This window comes from Apium graveolens, chromosome 5 (genome assembly GCF_009905375.1).
Source record: "Apium graveolens cultivar Ventura chromosome 5, ASM990537v1, whole genome shotgun sequence".
Classification (NCBI taxonomy): Eukaryota; Viridiplantae; Streptophyta; class Magnoliopsida; order Apiales; family Apiaceae; genus Apium; species Apium graveolens.
In genome coordinates this window covers 112,245,199-112,265,495 of record NC_133651.1, presented here as the reverse complement: position 1 = coordinate 112,265,495, position 20,297 = coordinate 112,245,199, and the positions used below count along the sequence as shown (strand labels likewise).

The window sequence follows — 20,297 nt, the reverse complement described above, 5'->3', positions numbered from 1 at the left end:
AGTCAGGCAATATAAGATGTTGTAGGTTGTATAGCTTAAAAAGACTATTGGCATAGTTGAGGAGTAACTCTGGTCATCATCAGCAATATATAACGTATTCAGGGAATCAAACCTTAGAATCATAGGCATCCACAATCTTGTATTACTTGTAGAATCACAGGCAGCCACAATCTTGATACTTAAATCTTGCAACTTTATATAGTTTAACGTATCAGGCATATTAGTTTAAACATTTCCCTCTAGAAAAAGATGCAATTTTGTACATGATGTAATATTCCAGATAGTTACTATGGGGCCACATATTTAACCTTATTGCAGGTATTCAATTTCAGCACTTGTAACTTACTAAGCAGTCCAGTAGAAGCTGGTAATTCTTCAATTGCTGTATAAGATGCAAAAAGCTCTTTTAAGCTTTTGATCTTCCCCAATTTCTTAGGCAGTTGCTCCAGCTTGAAGCAGCCGTGCAGACATAGTACTTCAAGCAACTTCAGCTTCCATATGTTATTTGGAAGACTAGTTATTAAACAACGAGACAGACTATATCAAATTATTTAGCCGTCCAAACGAATCATGCAATTGTTCAATTCCGTTATCAGCTGCATTAAACGTCCCAAAGACTTCTAGATTCCCAAAATTGCTCAGATAACTTCATAAGCTTCTTGCAGTTGCACAATCTTAACTCAACCAAATTAAACAGGTCGGCAAATTAAACAGGTCGGCAAACGAGTTTGGAAGTTGTGTAATTAAACAATGACTTGCATCAAATATCCTTGAGCGTTTCATATTTCCAAATTGTTTAGACAACTTTCCAAGTTTTTCGCAGCCGCGCATCTAGCAACTCAACCAATTTCTTATGAATCTAGCAATTGCTCACTACAATGTGCATTACACGTAGGGTAATCCGTATAAACCGAACCGATACTTAATCAACCCAAACTGAATGTGGTTTACGGTTACGGTTCAACTAGTTTAAAATCCGCGGGTAATGGGTTGGTTTTGGTTTGACCTTAATACAACGCTTCAGATCCATACTGCATCTGTTATAGGGAGAATTTCGTATAACAATGTTGTGGAGGTTAATGGGCGGAACAAAGATCAAGGACAGTGTTTGAGGGCGGAGGAAGGTTGTTTGGTGGTGGCTGAGCTTGTATGTGGACTCCTTAAGAAAGAATAGGGTTTGTTATTCTCTATCAAGTGTCGACTCATGTCTCATACAAGTGCCTACGTACCCTATTTATAGGGATCAAGCCTTACGTAGTTCTTGGGGAACAAGTCACGTAGGCTAGGGTTAGGACTCTTCAGCCCGTGCAGCCCAAGCCCACGATAAAGTCAGGCCTTCAGCCAATTAGTCACGTAAATCTCGATCGGCTCCACACGCTTCCTACGATCTCGCGGCATCTCCGCAATCCTTCCCGTGATCGTAGGAACAACCCGTATCGACCCCGAAATCTACGAGCAACTCAGTCATCTATGAGTCACTTTCCATGTTGCACACAAAGTCTTTCGATGCGGCCCGGCCTGGTCACCTCGGCCCGCACCGCCTTCAAATAATAAATATAATGTTACCTCTGTTTCTATAAGATGTGGGCTCATGAGCTCAGCCCGCGTATGGGCAGCTAAACCCACCTCGCATGAAGGCACCTGAGCCCACCTCGCGGGGGCACAACCGAGCTCAGCTCGCATATGAGAGCCCAAATGACAAATATGAGCTCACCTTACATGTGTGAGCCCAGCTCGCATGTCCTCACTTGAGCCCAGCTCGCATGTTTGAGCCCAGCTCTCATGTCATGAGCCCAGCTTGCATGTCATGAGCCCAGCTCGCATGTTACGAGCCCAGCCCGCATGTGAACCCAGCTCGCATGTTGCGAGCCCAGCCCGCATGTGCTGGCCCAAGTCATATAAATCCATGGTTCTAGCCCACACACAAGAGTCCAGCTATTTAGTGCACCCACAGGGACCTGTTTAGGGCCCATGGCCGAAAGCGGGCATAACAACTACCCCCCAAAATTCCTGGTCGCATCTTGAGGCTAGGTATTTTCTAATCTTTTTATGGCCTCGCAAGTGTGAGCCCACCAGGCCGCACCAAGCCGCCTCGCGTGTCTCGCCTCGCATGCCTTTCATCTTTGCATTCATTTTGACAGCCGTTGGACAGCTGGCGTGGGGATTCGTGTCATCTTATGAGATGACGACACGTGTCGCCTCCTCCTTTCTCTCTCCTATCCCCTATAAATATGTGAGATTTCAATTCATTTCTCACATTTCCAAGAACACTTCCTGAATTGCTGCTCAATTTGCTCAAGGATCTACCACGGCGAAGATTATCATTTCAACAAGAACCGTCTACCGGCGGCGATATTCTCCGGGACCAGATTCATCAGGATCTTCATACACCTCTCCCACAGGTACTCTTCGATTCGAGCCCGTTTTTTATTCATGCTTTATTCACGCACACCATGCGAGCACACACCACCTGTTCGATGCGAGTTCACACACAACCACAACGTGCGATGCGAGTCCTTTTGCTCGTTTAGATACTTAGGTGCGATCCCGTGTGAGATGTGAGGACACTTAGGTGGGATCCCATACTTGTTTTTTTTTTTTTTTTTTGTTCTTTTTTAGGGCCACACACTAATTTTCACCATCTTTTACAGATGTCGAGTGCGTCTTCAGCCCGCTCCTATGGATCATCTCGCTCTTCCTCGAGCCCGGCTCGCACCTCTGCTAGCCCGGCTTGCTCTTCAGCTACTCCATCTCCATTAAACCAATACCCTCCTGAGCAGCGAGGCTCCAAGGACTTCCAACGCGGGCTGACCTCTCTTTCTGGTCGTCTTAGCCAACCTATCTCTCCCGGCTCAGCTATCACCCCTCAAGGGGCTTTGAACATTGCCAGAGTTGAGAACTCGATGCGAGCAGCTGGATCCGGCTCGCTTGATATTCACCTCGACCCGAACCCTGAGGATTTTACCAGGGAGAAGAATATATATAATTGGAGAAATAGGCCCGTGGACCTCTCTCATATTCCAGCCTCCCTTGGGGTAGAAGAGCTGCTAAACCGCGAGCCTGCTCCCTTGGATAAAGACCGAGCCGAGGAGATTTTAAGAGAAATGGCTGAAGAGAGGGCAGCCCGTCTGAGGCAAGCAGCAGCTAACCACCTCGACCCCATTCACCTTGACTCAGAATCAACTGACAGCGACCTGGGGAGTGCATACTATGACACCAGGAAGAAAGGAAAAGAGCCTGTAGCTGCTGAGTATCCCATCCTGGGACTCGAGGGTGAAGAGGACGGCTCGCATTGGTCCTATGACTCTCCTCAGAGCGAGGAGGTGGCAGATGTTACAAGTCAGTACAAGATTTGTAACTATAATTATGCCCCCGCAGCCTCTCCCGAGCCTTATGTGCCTCCTGCCCAGCCTGAGCTCGAGGGTGAGATTGTTTTCAGAAGGCAGATCATTCCTGATGGGGAGGAGAGCTCAACTGCAAACGAGGAGGTTAAGGTGCTCGCTTGCCGCGACCTGCCTACCTCGCTGACTCAGAAACATCTGGCCGAGCACATTGAGCAGTTTCAGCTCGAGGGCCATATTGTCTTGCCCCTACCTCATATGAGATGCTATAGATTCAATCACTCGGAGAATGGAGGCAGGGTGCCTCGCATGGTCTTGTCCACCTTCCTATTAAGGCTGGGAATCTCCTCTCCTCTTCATCCCTTCATCAAAGATGTTTGCGAGTACTTCCAGCTCGCACCCCTTCAGATCAATCCAAACGGATACCGGGCCGCCCTCGCATTGTACATCATGTACCACAAATGCGGGTACCCTTCTCTAACCGCGAGGCAGCTGGGCTACTTCCTCCATTTGAAGCATTCTCCTAACGACTTTGGGTATTTCTACTTCTCTGTCTGGCCGTCCTTCAACAAGAAGAACCTCATCCACAACGGGCCGAGCAACTCAGGGAAGTGGAAGAGCCCTTACTTCTATATCCACGAGGTGCCCGCTCTCGTCTCTTCTACCATAGCTCTTTCCTTTTAACAAGAATTTCTTCTATCTCCAGCCACCCCGCCTCGCACTGTCCTTGTGGGACAGGAAAAGATAAACGCGGACAGTCTTCTAAACCTTCCTAAGGCGGACCGGGACATCCGAAAACTCATAACGACCTCCAATCTGGTCGCATGTGGGTTTTTGAAGGAAGGAGTGAGGCTGACTCCTCAGAAGAAATCTACTAAGAGATCCAGAAAGGGTAAGAATATCGGGCCCGCACGTCCGGGCCTGGCTGCTCGCATGCGCGAGCTTGTGTGCTCGCGTGCTCACTTTTCCTGCATGCATCTTGTTTCACATCGCACTTTAATTCTCCGTATTTTTCACCTGCTCGCATTACTTCTTTCCTTTGCATCTTGCTGTGACTAATCTATTGCTTTGTTGTTTTCTTTTTCAGAAATGGCCATCTCCCCTATCCCCTTCATGGAGGAGGCTGAGCAGGCTGCGGCCTCGGGCCCAGTTCAGCCCACAGCTGCGAGCACAAGGGCTCGCTCTCAGGCCAATCCTCCGGCCCGTATGACTACTCTTTCCGAGCATCTCAAGGATTCAGGGCCCTCTCCTCGACTAAAGAGACATAGAGGTAAAGAAGGAAAAAATGGCGAGCCTGAGCCAAAGAAAGCTGCTCCCTCTGATGCTCCTCTTCCCTCTTCTTCTTCTGCCAATGCGGTTGCGACCACATTCGGCCGGCTCGCCCAAGGTCACATCAGCGAGCAAGATTTAAAGGATTGGTCTTCTTCTGCTCTCGAGGTTAACCAGGATGCCCTCTCCCGAGCCGCGGCCGAAGTATACTATCGTCAGTTATCTAAGGCTCGAGAGATGCGAGCCCTCAGCCAGACCAACACAAAGCTCGAGGCTAAAGTCAAGTCCCTTCAGAGTAAGGTCGCTGAGCACGGGCAAGAGAAAGTTACGCTGGTGAACAACTATAATCAGAAGATAGTTAACCTGAACGCTGCTCACGACAAGGCCCTAAGGGAGCAGAAGGAGGCTCATGACCTGGCTGCTGAGGCATGTAAGAAGGAGAAGGATGCCCTCGAGGAGAGGGTGCTCGAGCTGGAGGGATCAGTCTCTGCCCTGACCGAGGGCCGTGAGGCCGCCCTCGCTGATGCTAGGAACCTGGGGGCCAGGAATTTCATGAAAGTTTTTATAAAGAAGGTTCCTGACTTCGATTGGGAGGCTCTGGGTGCGAGCACAGCGAGGCATGCTGACAAGTTGAAGCTGGAGATGGAGAGGGATACCCAAATTGCCGAGGAGGCTAGGCTCGCGGCCGAGAAGGCCCAGGTCGCTGGTGAAAATCGTGAGGGAGCAGAGGCTGATAACCCTTGATGTAATTTTGATTAGAACTAGACTTTTGACTGGGTAAGCGGGCACCCCTCTCGCCTCGCGCTTGTATTTGAAATATTCTGCCACGGGGCATAACTTATTTAACTTTTGTTTGTATAAAATGTCTAAGTTTTTTGTGCCCGCGTATGTCTTTACGGTGCTAGCTTTTTTTTTTTTTTTTACCATGCTTCTACTGACCAAAAAGTAATCATAACTCTGGCCGCTTATGGCGAGCGTTACCCCTTCACTGCGAGCCCAATTTATTCAGCTCGTGTCATTTGTTCAATCAAACAACCATTGAAAGAGAATGCCAAGTGGAACAAGCCCGCATCGACTCGCAGGTGTTGTAGGTGTGCTCGCACTAGGAGCTCGCATGTGTCTTCTCCTCGCATCATGCGACTTTGAGTATGTTTGATGGAGGGCTGGGCCCCCTGGGTCGCCTTTATGGTTTTGAGGGCCAGGGTATGGGCTCGCATCACGGGCCTATATCTCTATCAACATCTTTTATCTACTATGTGTTCGTATTTGCCTAAGCGGGCCGTGGCCCGGCTCGTTTCATGTTCTTGGCATCAAGCGGGTCGGGGCCCAGCTTGATTTAACATGTTAATAAAATAACTGTTCTGTCCTCGCATGGGTTCCCAAGGATGGGGTCCCCTGCTGGGTATTTAATCTATTAACAGAAGTTAAAATATCAAGTGCACAAATAGAGATCAATCGTTTATTCATAGATAATGGGAAGTGAAAGAAATACATGCTTGTGGTCTCAGGGAGGCACCTATATGGCACTACCCCCCGAGACTTAGGAATATTTGAAGATAATACTAAGTCTGAAAAGAATAATATTACTGATAATACTTGCGAAGGTGTTCCGCGTTCCAGGCTCTTGGGATCGACTTGTCTTGCATATCATTGAGGTGGTAGGTTCCCTCCCAGAGCACCGATTTTATCTTGTAAGGGCCTTCCCAATTTGCTCCCAAGACTCCGTGACTCACCACCTTGGTATTTGGCATGACCCGGCGCAGAACTAAATCTCCCACCTTGAAAGTTCGGGCTCGAACCTTACTGTTGTAATGCCTAGCTGTCCTCTGCTGATATGCCGCAATCCTGATCTGAGCCTCTTCTCGAGTTTCTTCGATCATATCCAAATAGAGCCGATGATTGACCTCGTTTGCCTCTGAGTCATAGTTGTCCCTTCGAAAAGATCCTGCTCCCACTTCAACGGGCACCATAGCTTCACACCCATACACCAGAGAGAAAGGGGTCTCTCCAGTTGTAGTTCGGGGTGTAGTGTTGTAAGACCATAAGACCTGGGCGAGTTCTTCTGGCCATGCTCCTTTCTTCTCTTCAAGCTTTGCCTTTAAGGTATGCTTAATGATTTTATTAACAGCCTCTGTCTGCCCGTTACTCTGGGGGTGGCAGACTGCGCTAAAGCTCTTCTGAATCCCCAGCTGCTCACAAAACTCTCGCATCTCCTTGCTATCAAATTGTTTCCCATTGTCAGATATCAGCTTGTAAGGGATGCCATAGCGACATACAATAGCCCTGTGTACAAACTCCCTGAGCTTTCTCGCTGTGATAGTGGCTAGGGGCTCGGCCTCTGCCCACTTAGTGAAATAGTCTACCGCAACTACCGCATACTTGACGCCTCCCCTGGCCTTCGGGAGTTCCCCAATCAGATCAATTCCCCACATGGAGAAGGGCCAGGGGCTCATGAGGGATGTGAGAGAGGCCACGGGGTTGTTGTAATAATTGGCATATCGCTGACACTTATCACAAGCTCGGGAGAATTCAAAAGCGTCTTTTTTCAGCGTTGTCCAGTAGTAGCCTTGACGGAGGATTTTCTGAGCTAGAGAGCTACCCCCCGAGTGATTGCCACAAATACCTTCGTGTACCTCCCTTAGGATGTAGTTGCATTCCTCCCCATGTATGCATTTGAGAAGAGGAACACTGAACCCTCTTCTGTATAGAATCTCGTCGTATATCACATAGCGGGCTGCTTTGTATTTTATTCTCCTTGCCTCGTTCTTTTCGTCCGGAAGTGAACCTTCTCTTATGTATGCTAGAATAGATGTCATCCACGTGGGGCCAAGCTCATTACTGAGGCTGCCCACCTCGTGCTCGGGCACACTGGGTTGCCTCTGTATATCAAGGGGCACGGTCCCTAGCAAAGTGCTCTCGCGACGTGAGCCGAGCTTAGCTAGCTCGTCCGCGCCTTCATTCTGCCCACGCGGGATTAGTTCCAGCCTCACCTCGTTGAATCTTGCGATTATCCTCTGTGCGCACTTCAGGTAAAGCTCTGTTCTCGGACCCTTAGCTTGATACCCCCCATTTATCTGATAGACCACAATCATGGAGTCACTAAACACATTCAAATTCTCGACCTTCATTTCCAAAGCTAGCTTGAGACCGTTGATCAGGGCCTCATACTCAGCATCATTGTTGGTTGCATGAAAGGCCAGATGGGTCGCACGTCTGATCTTGTGAGCCTCTGGGCTGATTAGCTCGATTCCAGCTCCTGCTCCATCACCGTTAGAGGCACCATCCACATACAGGCTCCACCATGGGGCACTATTTTGTCTCTCCAGTCCAACTTCTTCTGTGCTAGGTAGAACAACAAGGGCTCCCGGCTCCAATTCTTGATATGGGGGAAATTCTAGCACAAAATCGGCCAGGGCTTGGCCTTTGATCGCAGTCCTTGGCTTATAATCCACCTCGAATTGGCCGAGCTCAACCGTCCACTTCAATATTCGACCAGAAGATTCTGGTCTATGCATCACTTGCCTGAGGGGGTAGGAGGTTCGCACTTCTATCTTATGTGCCTGAAAATAGGGCCTGAGTTTTCGGGAGGCCAGAATCAGAGCATACGCTAGTTTTTCGAGGCTTGTGTATCGAGTCTCGGCATCGGCTAGCCTTTTACTCACATAATATACCGGGAGCTGGACACCATCCTCCTCTCGGACTAATACCGCACTTATTGCAAAGTCGGAGACGGCCAAGTATAGGATTAAAGTTTCTCCTGCTCTTGGGTTGGACAACATGGGAGGGCTACTGAGATGCTTCTTTATGTTCTGAAAGGCTTCTTCACATTCTTCGGTCCACTTAAAGTTCCTCCCCACTCCTTTGATTGCTTTGAAGAACTCTTGGCATTTATCGGAGGATTTTGAGACGAAGCGGTTTAAGGCAGCCACTCGTCCCGTTAAGCTTTGAACATCCTTCACCCGTCGAGGGGATCTCATCTCGAGTAGGGCTTGTATCTTGGCTGGGTTGGCCTCAATGCCTCTATGGTTGACAATAAATCCCAAAAACTTCCCCGATTCAACCCCAAACACGCATTTCTGGGGGTTGAGTTTCATTCTGTACTCCCTTAGGATCTGGAACATTTCTGCCAGGTGGCGGACATGATCCCTCGCTTCTTTCGATTTCACCAGCATGTCGTCTACATAGGCCTCCATAGTCTTCCCCAATTGATGTTTGAACATCTTATTCACCAGCCTCTGATAGGTTGCCCCCGCATTAAGGAGCCCGAAGGGCATCCCGATGTAACAGTAAAGGCCCCGATCAGTAATAAAGGAGGTGTGCTCCTGATCTGGCCCATACATGGGGATTTGGTTATATCCCGAATAAGCATCCATAAAACTAAGCAGCGCGTGCCCAGCCGTGGAATCCACCAGCTGGTCGATTCGGGGTAGAGGAAAGTTGTCCTTCGGGCAAGCTTTGTTCAGGTCGGTGAAGTCTACACATGTCCTCCACTTGCCATTGGGCTTCTTGACAAGCACAGGGTTGGCCAGCCACACGGGGTAGAAGGCTTCTCTCACAAGTCCTGCCTCCATTAATCTATCCACTTCTTCTCTGAGGGCCTCTGCCCTCTCTCCACTAATCGGCCGTCTCTTTTGCCTAACCCCCTTCTTTTTCAGGTCCAGGTTGAGCCGGTGGCACATGACATTTGGGTCAATCCCTATCATATCGGAGTGTGACCATGCAAAGACATCCAAATTCTCCCTTAGGAAGCGGGCTAGATCCTCTCTCAAGTTAGGACTTAGGTTAGAGCCTATTCTGAGTACCTTGGAGGGATCATTTGGGTCTACCAAGATCGGGATTGTGTCCTCTGCAGCCCCGGCCCTCTCGACCATTGAGGGCATTCTCGGGTCTAGATCTGCTTGAGCCTCGCTAGTTTTTTCCATTTCCGTGATTGCCAAACCTTCCGCATCCTTGAGCTCGGTTTGGTGAGCTTGGGTCGGGTTTATCAAGCGTTCAGAGGTCGCAGTTACAGTTCGAGTGATTCTGTCGGGTGGGTCCATAGTGGTTGTTGTTTCTTTGTGTGCCCACCTCTCTCTCCTAAGTGTTGCAGTGATTTGTTCTGGGCTCTCTTCTTCATCACTTGCTTCCTCTACAATCCCCTCTTGTATCAACATGATGGGCTGAGATGCTTCCATTAGTAAGGCCCCTGGGCGTGGTTCCACATGAATTCCCATGTGCTCGAAGTAGTTCTCGGGCAACTCCTCAATTGAAATCAAATTACAAGTCTCGTGGCCCTCAGGACGTATTCTTTTCCTGCCCTCTGCCTCTTCCATGGGGATGTCGCACTCACCTACTTCAGCTATCTCCCTTGAGGCATTTCTTAACTCGGCCGCTTTGAGTGCCTGGTTGTAGCAGACCCTGGATTCGTATTGACAGCTCTTCAAGATGCCTACCCCCGTGGGGGTTGGGAATTTTATCGTCATATGATGGATCGAGGTCACCATCCTCATTGCCCTCATAAGGGGTCTGCCCACTATAACATTGTAGGCACAAGGCTGGTCTACGACTGTAAACATAGCGATCTGGGTGGCCACATGAGGCTCCTCTCCTATGGTCACCGGGAGTCGAATTGTCCCTTTCACTCCGATCGAGTCTCCCGTGAACCCGTACAGGTGCCCACCTGTTGAGGTTAATTCTCTATCCAATAATCCCAGTTTTTTGTAGGCATCATAAGTCAAAACATCAGCCGAGCTCCCGGTGTCCACCATTGCTCGGTGAACATTCACCGTCCCAATCTTCATTTTTATGACTAGGGCATCGGTATGAGGGTAATGCACCCATTTTGCATCATTCTCTTTAAATACGATATCATCGACCTCCCTTTCAAAGAGTTCCGGGGGCCTTTGGCTTAGATGATTGACGTTGGTGAGCGGCTTGTCCTTTGCTTCCCGGGCATATCTGTCCATCGCCTTCCGGCTGTCTCCACCAATGTGAGACCCGCCTAGAATAATATGAATACTACCAGCCCGAGGGACCCTTTCTTTGTCTTCTGGGGGTGGAGGAGGGACGGTATGATAATCCGTCCTGTGTCTTCGAACCTCCTTGACAACCCACTCCGTAAGCTTCCCTTGTCTAATCAAAGTCTCGATCTCATCCTTTAGTTGTCTACAATCAGCGGTATCGTGTCCGGTGGCCTCATGGTATGCACAATACTTCGAAGTGTCTCTTTTATTGTAGTCTGTGAGAGGAGTTGCCTTCCTGAATACCCCCTTCCCCACATATGTAGCATATATGTGGTCGATAGAGGCTACCAGAGGGGTGTGTGTCTGCCATTTGCTTGTATAAGGCCTTCCCGAATCTTTAGTGGTCTCTTTGCCACGGGCAGACTTTTTCGGGCTCGAACTACGCCGATACGTCTTCCTCCTTTTATCAGGGCTTGAGGATCGGTCCCTCTTGTCTCGATAGCTTTCGCTGATTTTCAGCTCTCTCATCGATTTCTCTACCCTCTTGAAGGGTTCGGCTTGCTCATAGAACTCGGCCAAGGTCCTCGGCTCACTCGCTTGGAGGCTCTTCCAAAATTTTGATCCTTCTTTCAGCCCTGCTATCAAGAAATTTTTGATGGTCTCCTCACTGGCTCCTCTCACCTTCGGGACCTCGGCGTTGAACCGACGAAAGTATTCTGCCAAGGGCTCCCCCTCCCTTTGCTTGATGTTGGCTAACGTGGCCACAGGAGGCGAATAGTGGAGGGTCGACTGAAATTGTCTGACAAACAAGTCTTCCAATTGCCTCCACGTTCTTATGCTAGCCGGTCCCAACTTGGAGAACCATTGTTGGGCACTACCTCTGAGTGATGCCGCGAAGAGTCTGCAACGGGTCATCTCCGGCACCTGATAGACTTCCATCTCAGTGTTAAATTGAATAAGGTACTCCGCCGGGTCGGCTTCGCCATTGAATAGAAGGTCGGGGTTGTGCCTAAACACCCGAGGTAGGGGGGATGATCGGATAGCAGCCGTAAACGGAGAGGGGGCAGCCGAAGCAGGGGGCCCTCTCTTCTCTTGCTCCATCTCATCTAAGATCCTTCTCAGGTCCCTTACTCTAACAACTTCTCCTTCTCTGTCACCTCCCGCATTACTCGAATGATGTGAGCCCTGAGGTCGTTCGCGGCGTTCCCCTCCTCCAGCTCGGTCCTGCGACTCCTCTTCACGATTGTATCTGCGTCTATGTCGCTCCTCCCTTCTGGGTGAGGTGTGTTGACGTCTTTCCGGAGTGGTCGTTGCCCGTTCCCTTTTTGAGCCTCTTTTATCCACGGGCTCTTTCTCTTCTCTCTCCTTCTTACAATTCTCCAATTTGAGCCTGAGGTCATGCTCGCTTAGCTTTCTACCCACTCGGTCTAGCACGCTAGTTGACCTTGCCTCAGATGAAGCTGGCTTCGGCCCCGATCTCGTAGAGATCTGGCTGCCCCGCTCATCATGGCCTTGGGGTATATCTTCCTTTTCGCGTGATGTCTCTTTCTTCTGTTTGGTCTCGGTTGCCACGTCATCAAAATCGTGGATCAGCTTCTTCTGAGGGCCTTTGCCCTTCCAGCTACGCTGTGAGACCTTGAGGCGGCGCGCCTTACGCTTGGCGTTCCGGACCGAGCTTCTTTCTACCTTTGACATTCGGGCGTTGATCTGATTCATCTGATCGGCCAGCCCTTCTAGATACGTCATCACAGCCTGCCCGTCCACGGTTGCAATTGGTGGAGGTGGCGCCTGATTCTCTGGGGGCGTGTGTTCGAAAGTAGGGTCCTTCTTGCCTCCGCTCCCTGGTGTCGTCGCTTGCTTGCTTTCTTTGATCATCTTTCTCCCTAAGATGAACGACGCCCTCCTTCTAGCGCCAAATGTTATAGGAAGAATTTCGTATAACAATGTTGTGGAGGTTAATGGGCGGAACAAAGATCAAGGACAGTGTTTGAGGGCGGAGGAAGGTTGTTTGGTGGTGGCTGAGCTTGTATGTGGACTCCTTAAGAAAGAATAGGGTTTGTTATTCTCTATCAAGTGTCGACTCATGTCTCATACAAGTGCCTACGTACCCTATTTATAGGGATCAAGCCTTACGTAGTTCTTGGGGAACAAGTCACGTAGGCTAGGGTTAGGACTCTTCAGCCCGTGCAGCCCAAGCCCACGATAAAGTCAGGCCTTCAGCCAATTAGTCACGTAAATCTCGATCGCTCCACACGCTTCCTACGATCTCGCGGCATCTCCGCAATCCTTCCCGTGATCGTAGGAACAACCCGTATCGACCCCGAAATCTACGAGCAACTCAGTCATCTATGAGTCACTTTCCATGTTGCACACAAAGTCTTTCGATGCGGCCCGGCCTGGTCACCTCGGCCCGCACCGCCTTCAAATAATAAATATAATGTTACCTCTGTTTCTATAAGATGTGGGCTCATGAGCTCAGCCCGCGTATGGGCAGCTAAGCCCACCTCGCATGAAGGCACCTGAGCCCACCTCGCGGGGGCACAACCGAGCTCAGCTCGCATATGAGAGCCCAAATGACAAATATGAGCTCACCTTACATGTGTGAGCCCAGCTCGCATGTCCTCACTTGAGCCCAGCTCGCATGTTTGAGCCCAGCTCTCATGTCATGAGCCCAGCTCGCATGTCATGAGCCCAGCTCGCATGTTACGAGCCCAGCCCGCATGTGAACCCAGCTCGCATGTTGCGAGCCCAGCCCACATGTGCTGGCCCAAGTCATATAAATCCATGGTTCTAGCCCACACACAAGAGTCCAGCTATTTAGTGCACCCACAGGGACCTGTTTAGGGCCCATGGCCGAAAGCGGGCATAACAGCATCAATATATATATATATATGTATGTATACAGACACACACTAAGTTTTACATTTATGATTATATAACGTAAAACAATTATATCATATTATTAATAATTAAATTTGTGTTAAATCTCATCAAATAATCACAAAATTATCATACTTTTTAATAGATTGTGTGTTACTTTCTTATAAAAATAAGGTTAAATACTTTTTTATTTCTTTTACATTGAAAATTTATTATTATAATTAATTGATCAAACATGTTATTAGACGTTAATCATTTGCAAGTAATACGAGAATATACTTTATATGAAAGAATATATAAATATATTATTAATTATGTAAATTATAAGAAGAGAAGTTGAAATAAAAAATGCTGCTTAGCAAAAATAAAGAAAAAATAAATGTTACTCCCTCCGTCCCTTTCAATTGTTTACAGTTTTTAGAGAGTGTCCGACACGCATTTTAAGGTGCATATAAAGTATAGTTCTGTAAAAAAAATTGTAAAAATAAGTTACATAACTATACTTTTTAGACACCTTAAAATACGTGCCGGACACTTGAAATGTAAATAATTGGAAGGGACTGAGGAAGTACTTTATTTCTCGAGTTCACAAATAAGAAATATACTCCGTAAACTGCCAAAATCCGCTAAATCACATTGAATAAGACCGAATTAAGTGGTTTAGTTTTATTAGATTACGAGGTTGGGCTGGTTTGAATTTTTTCAAAACCGCAATTACGCGGTTTGGTTTCGGTTTAACATAAAAACCGAACCAAATCACACCGCGATCACCCCTAATTACACGTCCTAAAGCCTTCATTTTTACAAATTGCTCAGGTAACTTCCTAAGCTCCATGCACAAGTAACTTCCTAAGCTCCATGCAGTTATTAAAGCTCAACTCTACCACACCCTCCAGGCTCCAGGTGAGCAATCGAATCTGGCAGTTCCACAATTGCGGTATAACTTACAACATTTTTTTGAGGTTAAAAAAATCATATGAGTGAATAAGGGTTAAACTTAAAATAAGGGGTTAAAGTGATAAAATCGATCAATATTTAATTGATAGATTTATAAAGATGGATGAAAGTATTGGATGCAATTAATTATTATATTTCTTAAAAAAGTTTTGAAACCAAAGTAAACGACGACATTGTCAAATTTTTATCCGACAAAATTAACTGAACCAGACAGAACAATAATAAATCTTGGGTGAAAACACTTCATACAATAAAGTTTCCACGTTCAAGCCAAGATAATAGTAAGTAGCCATACATCGAGAAGAACGGAGCTCTAATAATTAAGTCAAAATCCATATATTATCCCCAAAACTTCAAGCAAAACAAAGTAAATCATAAAGCAACAACATAAAAACGAATTATTAAATTAACTCCCAAGAGGCTATTGCTTCCACAACTTTCAGTAGAAGAGCAATTGCAACTGCAAACCTGTCACGGACACGACAATTTCTGTGAGAAATCAACATTTACATGCATGACAGAGAAGCACAAGATGGTGCATATTTTGAATGGCGGCAGCAGCAGCACACCAAAAATAATAGACCAGGACTTCTGACAAAACTAGGAAGACATTGTCAACATTCAGATATCTACAATTCAAAAAAAGAACCATTAAACTAAAACTAAAACTGATCTTTCATTCACCAAGATAAAAATGTGCAATACTTGTGACTCCAAAACAAATTGACATGCAGCCATACTCGAGCTGCAGTTTTCTCAAATTTTGGAAGTTAGGCTCATGTCAAATTAACCTAGCTTCTCATATTTTTCTAGGCCAGTGGTCATCTCCAACTAGTTATACCAAGTGACAGCAAGAATTTGAAAGATGAGGGTAGAAAATGACTTGGATGAAACAAAGACTCGACAGCAAAAACCGAAAACTTACAAGTCCAACTGCCAAGGTGACATGACATCTACACAAAATAGTGATTATTTCTTAGCTTCTCAATTTTTCTAGGAGGTGACGGCTATGAATTTCAAGTTAGCGTAGAACATGACTTGGAAAAAAAAATATAACGGCATTTTCAAGTCCAAATGCCAAGCACTTGAACAAATATTTCATTATGCTGTTTCATATGGTGCATTTTGATGAATTAAATAAATACAAGCAAGCCTTATAGATATGAAGTTATTGCAGGTGTAACTTGCAGAGAAGTCTGATTTTTAGAATAAAAACTTTTGTGAAATAGAAAGCAAATGTACGCTGTACAACAGTGATCATGTAATATGCAAGAGAAACTAACAAATAACAAGAAATGATTTATGATAGTGAGGCAACAAAAATTATACAGAATTTTGCAGAACTAATTAATACAGTACTATGCAAAAATATTTGGTCAGATTACAGGAAAACATAGAAAAATAATAATCTGCACAGTGCAGTTGCAGAGAAACAGAGCAGAAAGAGTAAACTGCTTTGTAAAATTCTGCAGAAATGCAGAAAAGAAAAGACTGCATTTTATATTATAAATTAGGGCTGAAATTTGTCAAAAAGAATTTGGACCCAGTTTTGACTGGGTTTGGGTCTTTAAAATAAAGCAGTTAAAGGACAGGAACTACTAGTCGACATGAAGTCAACCAGCCGCCCGAAATATGCTGTTTTCTAAAATCTACAAGATCAGTCGACCATTCAATCTCGACTGCTAGACTGCTCGACTAGTCGAGCGCCGTGACAATTATGGTCTGGTAGCATGTAAGGTCATAATTCATTCTTTCTTCAGCTTCTAAAAAGTTCAAATGCAAGAAAAAGTTTATCAAAGCACCATATTTAAACAGAAGATTCTTAATAAATACGAGCACACTGGATTCAAATATGTATTCTGGATTAAAATGAAATTGGTTTAGTAGGTAAATTTTCGAGATAAGGGCTCCAGAAAATCTAGCAGTCTCCTGACCTTTTGATCTAAAGCCTCAACAGTAAGTTCACTACAATTTAGAACTAATTCAACCTATACTAGTAAATATTAAATTGCATATAAATTCGCATTATATTTCAAAATTAGAGAGACTAAAAAACAGTAAATGACAATTTTACCTCTTGAAGCTTAAGCCTTGATCTCTGTGTCTTCCACATCATTTGTAGCTTCTGTGATAGACTCTGTACCATCTGCATTCTCAATAGGTGGTTGCACTTGCTCATCTTCTGGTAAAGGCTCCTCCACGTAATCGTTCTCAAAAGCATCAGCAGGAACCTCGTAAATCCTAACCTGAGGTTTAATGGGATCTTTAACAAGCACATACTTTCCCTCTTTCAACTTCATGCACAAATCGACAATGGACTTCACTATCCCCCACATATTCGAGACATTCAAGTTTATCTGTGTCGCAAACTCTTTAGGCTTGTAGCCCACAACAGCCAAGATAACATGATTAAAATGATCCCTAGGATGAACTCTGGAAACGTATCCAAGTTTCATCATATCTGCACTAGCCAAAATTGACTGCGCAGTCCATTTGGCCAATTTATTAGCATTATTCTTCAATTCAGTAGCCAAAACTGCACCTCTCTGTGTCTCCAACTTCCTCCTCCATTCAACACCCGAATATTTTGGATCGAACTCATTAAGTGCATTTAGTGTCAAAAATGACCTTGTATTATTAACTTCAACAACACTCTGCACCTCACACCTTGCAACCAAATACATATCATTATCCAACTTCCATCTCCTATACCTATAACCAACCGACGCCACCTCTTCACCCTCACTAGCAAACGGATTTGCCTCATCAAAACTCACCTTACCCCCTTCCCTAACCAAAACCTGCTGCGAGAAATTCTGATTAATATAAGCTGCCTCAACACTCAACGAATAGGCAGAATTAATATCATCCTTAGCCTCCGGCAAAGGCTCCTGAGAAGTCTCATGAACAGCAAGCAAATCCAATTGCGATCCATCACGCTTATCAAAAAACAACTTATTCCCCACCCTCTGAATCACAATATCCCAAGAATAAACTGACCTAGGCGCACACATCAAAGTAGACAAAATCGAGTCCGTAGCAAACACAGTAGCCTTATCCTCATTCGCCAAACGCCTAATTACAGGATCATCAGTAGTCGTAACCTTAAAAAAGTTCCTATTCTTAAACCTCTCCAAACGCCTCTCATTCTTCGGACTAATCCTATCATAAGTCCGATCATAAAACTCCAATCCACCACACATCAACAAATCCTCAGGCTCCGGAACCGAAAACGAGAGCTTCGAGAAAGTCGAAAACGGAATCTGATCAAGCATGTTCCACTCAGGCTGAATATCAACAGAACTCTTAAACACCGCAGCCTCGCGTCTCGGATTATTCCCTCCAGACCTATTCAAATTATAAAGCCTATCACGTCTCGCCCTATCGCGCTCCGCCTCACGCTTCTTCGCCTCCACCTCCTCGTCTCGACGTTGCGGAAGCTGATTCCTATTATTATGATAATTCTGATTGAACCGCCACTTAGGTCCAAACTTAGGACGCGGCGGAGGTTTGCCGTCGACGAGACGAAACGAGGCGTCATCATCGGCGGCAAACGAGTCATCTCCGGTGAAATCGAAGGCCGAGTCATTAGGATTGACTCGGTTGTTCCTAGGGTTTTGATTGTTGCGAGTGAAATCGGCGATTCGGCCGAGTTTGTCGGAGCGTGAGAAAGGAGCGAAGGGGATATTTGTTGGGTGATTGGGCAAAACGGCGTTGTTCGAAGAAGAGTCTAATGGGCCCCATCCGTCGGGGTTGTATGGAACAGCGGCGATTTCGAAACCTACCATTTGAGTTTTTGAGAGTGTGTGTGTGGCAGTGTGTGATGAAGATTGGGATTTTAGTGAAGACGATTAATGAAACCCTAGTTTTGTGTGGGCCTGAGGTTGGATGGATGTTATTTTGTTATATGCTTTATTTAGGCTTGGGCTTTAGATTTTTATAACACATGGGCCTGCTTTATTTAGATAGCGCGATTTTGAGAAACTTCTTTCCTTTATGACATATGGGCTACTTTTATTTTATTTTTAGCTAATCCAAGGGCCTGCTACATTTGTATGGCGACATTCAGAAACTTCTTGTCTTTTTTTCTATGCATTTGTACATAAAAAAGTGACTTGTAAATATTTTTTAAACTGCATTTTATAGAGTTAAAAATGTATAAATCATTTTTTTGTTATTTTTTTATGAACTTGACTCGATCATTGTCTAATAGTTCTATTTGGAGATTAAAATTGTTAATGATCTTAATATAAATAAAAGAGTGATAAAGAAAGTCAAAAAAAGTATGTGAGGTAAGCGAGCAATAAACTGTGCTGCAATACCTCATTGAATAGCAAAAGCTATCATACGAAAAACATATTTTCGAGCCTACAGTCATCATATTTTTATTCATGATCTTCTTCACTCTCCTAGGAAACTCAACAGCATCAGATGTCAAGAATCCAAATGTGTCAAAAGCAAAAAGTATGACCATGTGTTAATTATCTGTACATGCCTCATTATGTTTATCCAACTTTGCATCAGCTTCTTTTATAGCCGCATGACCAACTACAAACAGTCCATTTTCAAATTCACTTAAGAAGAAACTCTCGTTAGATCGACACAAGTATGTTTTTCTTCATTTCAACTATGAACTAACACATCAGTTGGTTTAAGAGTTGATAAAAGTTCACCGGGAGGAGTATGAAAGTTAAAAGGTGCTTCCTTATTAACTGTAATTTCAGCTCCCCATAATACATCATATAGCACATCTATTACCAAGTCAAGTCGATATTTAGACCCAAATTATTTTTAACAATGAAAAACATGCTCTTCAAATACATCCATCTGACACGTGTGCATGGGACACTAAGCTCCATTTGAAAATAAAGGAATCGTTTTGCCTGTACCGCAATATCATATTATACTCCATAGGCGTCATACCGTGTAATAATCTCTCTATGGGCGTGGCTAATAGGAAATCTTGAGTAGATTTGGCTCCCAAGAGTTTGTCTCTCTCAAAAATTAAATTTATTAGGTAGATTCTTGTAAATACCATTAAAGTAAAGGTCTACTAAATAGTACATTGGTTTTTGGGGGATAAACTGTTTAGTGGATAATTTAACCAAATCTACACCAGATAGCACAGTTTGCAGCGATTCTTGCGCTAAAGTAAAATGATCTCCGATTGGAATCATTTTACATCCTTGTAAAATATGATCATCCAAGTCAATAGGTTGGATGCGAGAAATCACAAATGTAAATAGTCTAGCATTGTCCGCAGTATACATACCCATACCACCTGAACGTATAAGTAAAGTCGCCAACCTCCATTAAAGGTCACTGTGGCGCCCTCCAAACCCGGGTCAGAAGTTTGGGGTCAACACACACACCTTCTTTATAACCTGCTTATAACAATAATAAAGATAATAATAATATATGCAGTGACCCTACTTACCAAACACCACGGACTGCAACAGGTTAAAGTATGCACACAAGCCAAACACACTAATATATTACAAACCGTTCAAATCCCAATCATTCAAACTCAAACTGAGTATTAAACTTTATTACAACTTTTACAAACTTAAACTATCCCAAAAGAAGCCTACTAACTCCGCTCAATCAACCTGAACCCCTAGCTCTCGCACTGGACTGGGGATCCGCGGTATCAACTGGTTCCTTCTTAACTGGAAAAGAACAGAAACAATATCGCACAAATGAGTTAACTAGCTCAGCAAGTCACAATGACAAAACTGAGAATAATGATCATCATGTGAACATGATTATGATATCAAGTGAACAATGGATTACGATTTAGAATTGGATATTATACTTTTAATTTAAAAACCAAGGTTAGACTGCTGATCAGTCACGCACTAACCCTGAGCAAGGCACACAGCATTGTTCTACCTACTGGATCCAAGGC

The 20,297-nt window shown here is 45.2% G+C and overlaps 1 protein-coding gene across 2 annotated transcripts; it reads right to left on the bottom strand.

The window, feature by feature from the left end:
• Window positions 1-14,635: 14,635 nt before the first annotated feature.
• LOC141724375 (eukaryotic translation initiation factor 3 subunit D-like) lies at window positions 14,636-18,269 on the bottom strand. Of its 2 annotated transcripts, none has more exons than XM_074526498.1 (2): window positions 16,464-18,269; window positions 14,636-15,018 (listed from the first exon to the last, which is right to left on the bottom strand). In XM_074526498.1, the coding sequence occupies exon 1, from the start codon at window positions 18,175-18,177 to the stop codon at window positions 16,474-16,476; it is 1,704 nt and encodes a 567-aa protein (XP_074382599.1). In that variant the 5' UTR covers window positions 18,178-18,269; the 3' UTR covers window positions 14,636-15,018; window positions 16,464-16,473. The 2 variants fall into 2 exon arrangements, with proteins under 2 accessions (XP_074382599.1, XP_074382598.1); XM_074526497.1 differs by having other exon boundaries at window positions 14,636-14,857.
• Between the last annotated feature and the right edge of the window lie 2,028 nt (window positions 18,270-20,297).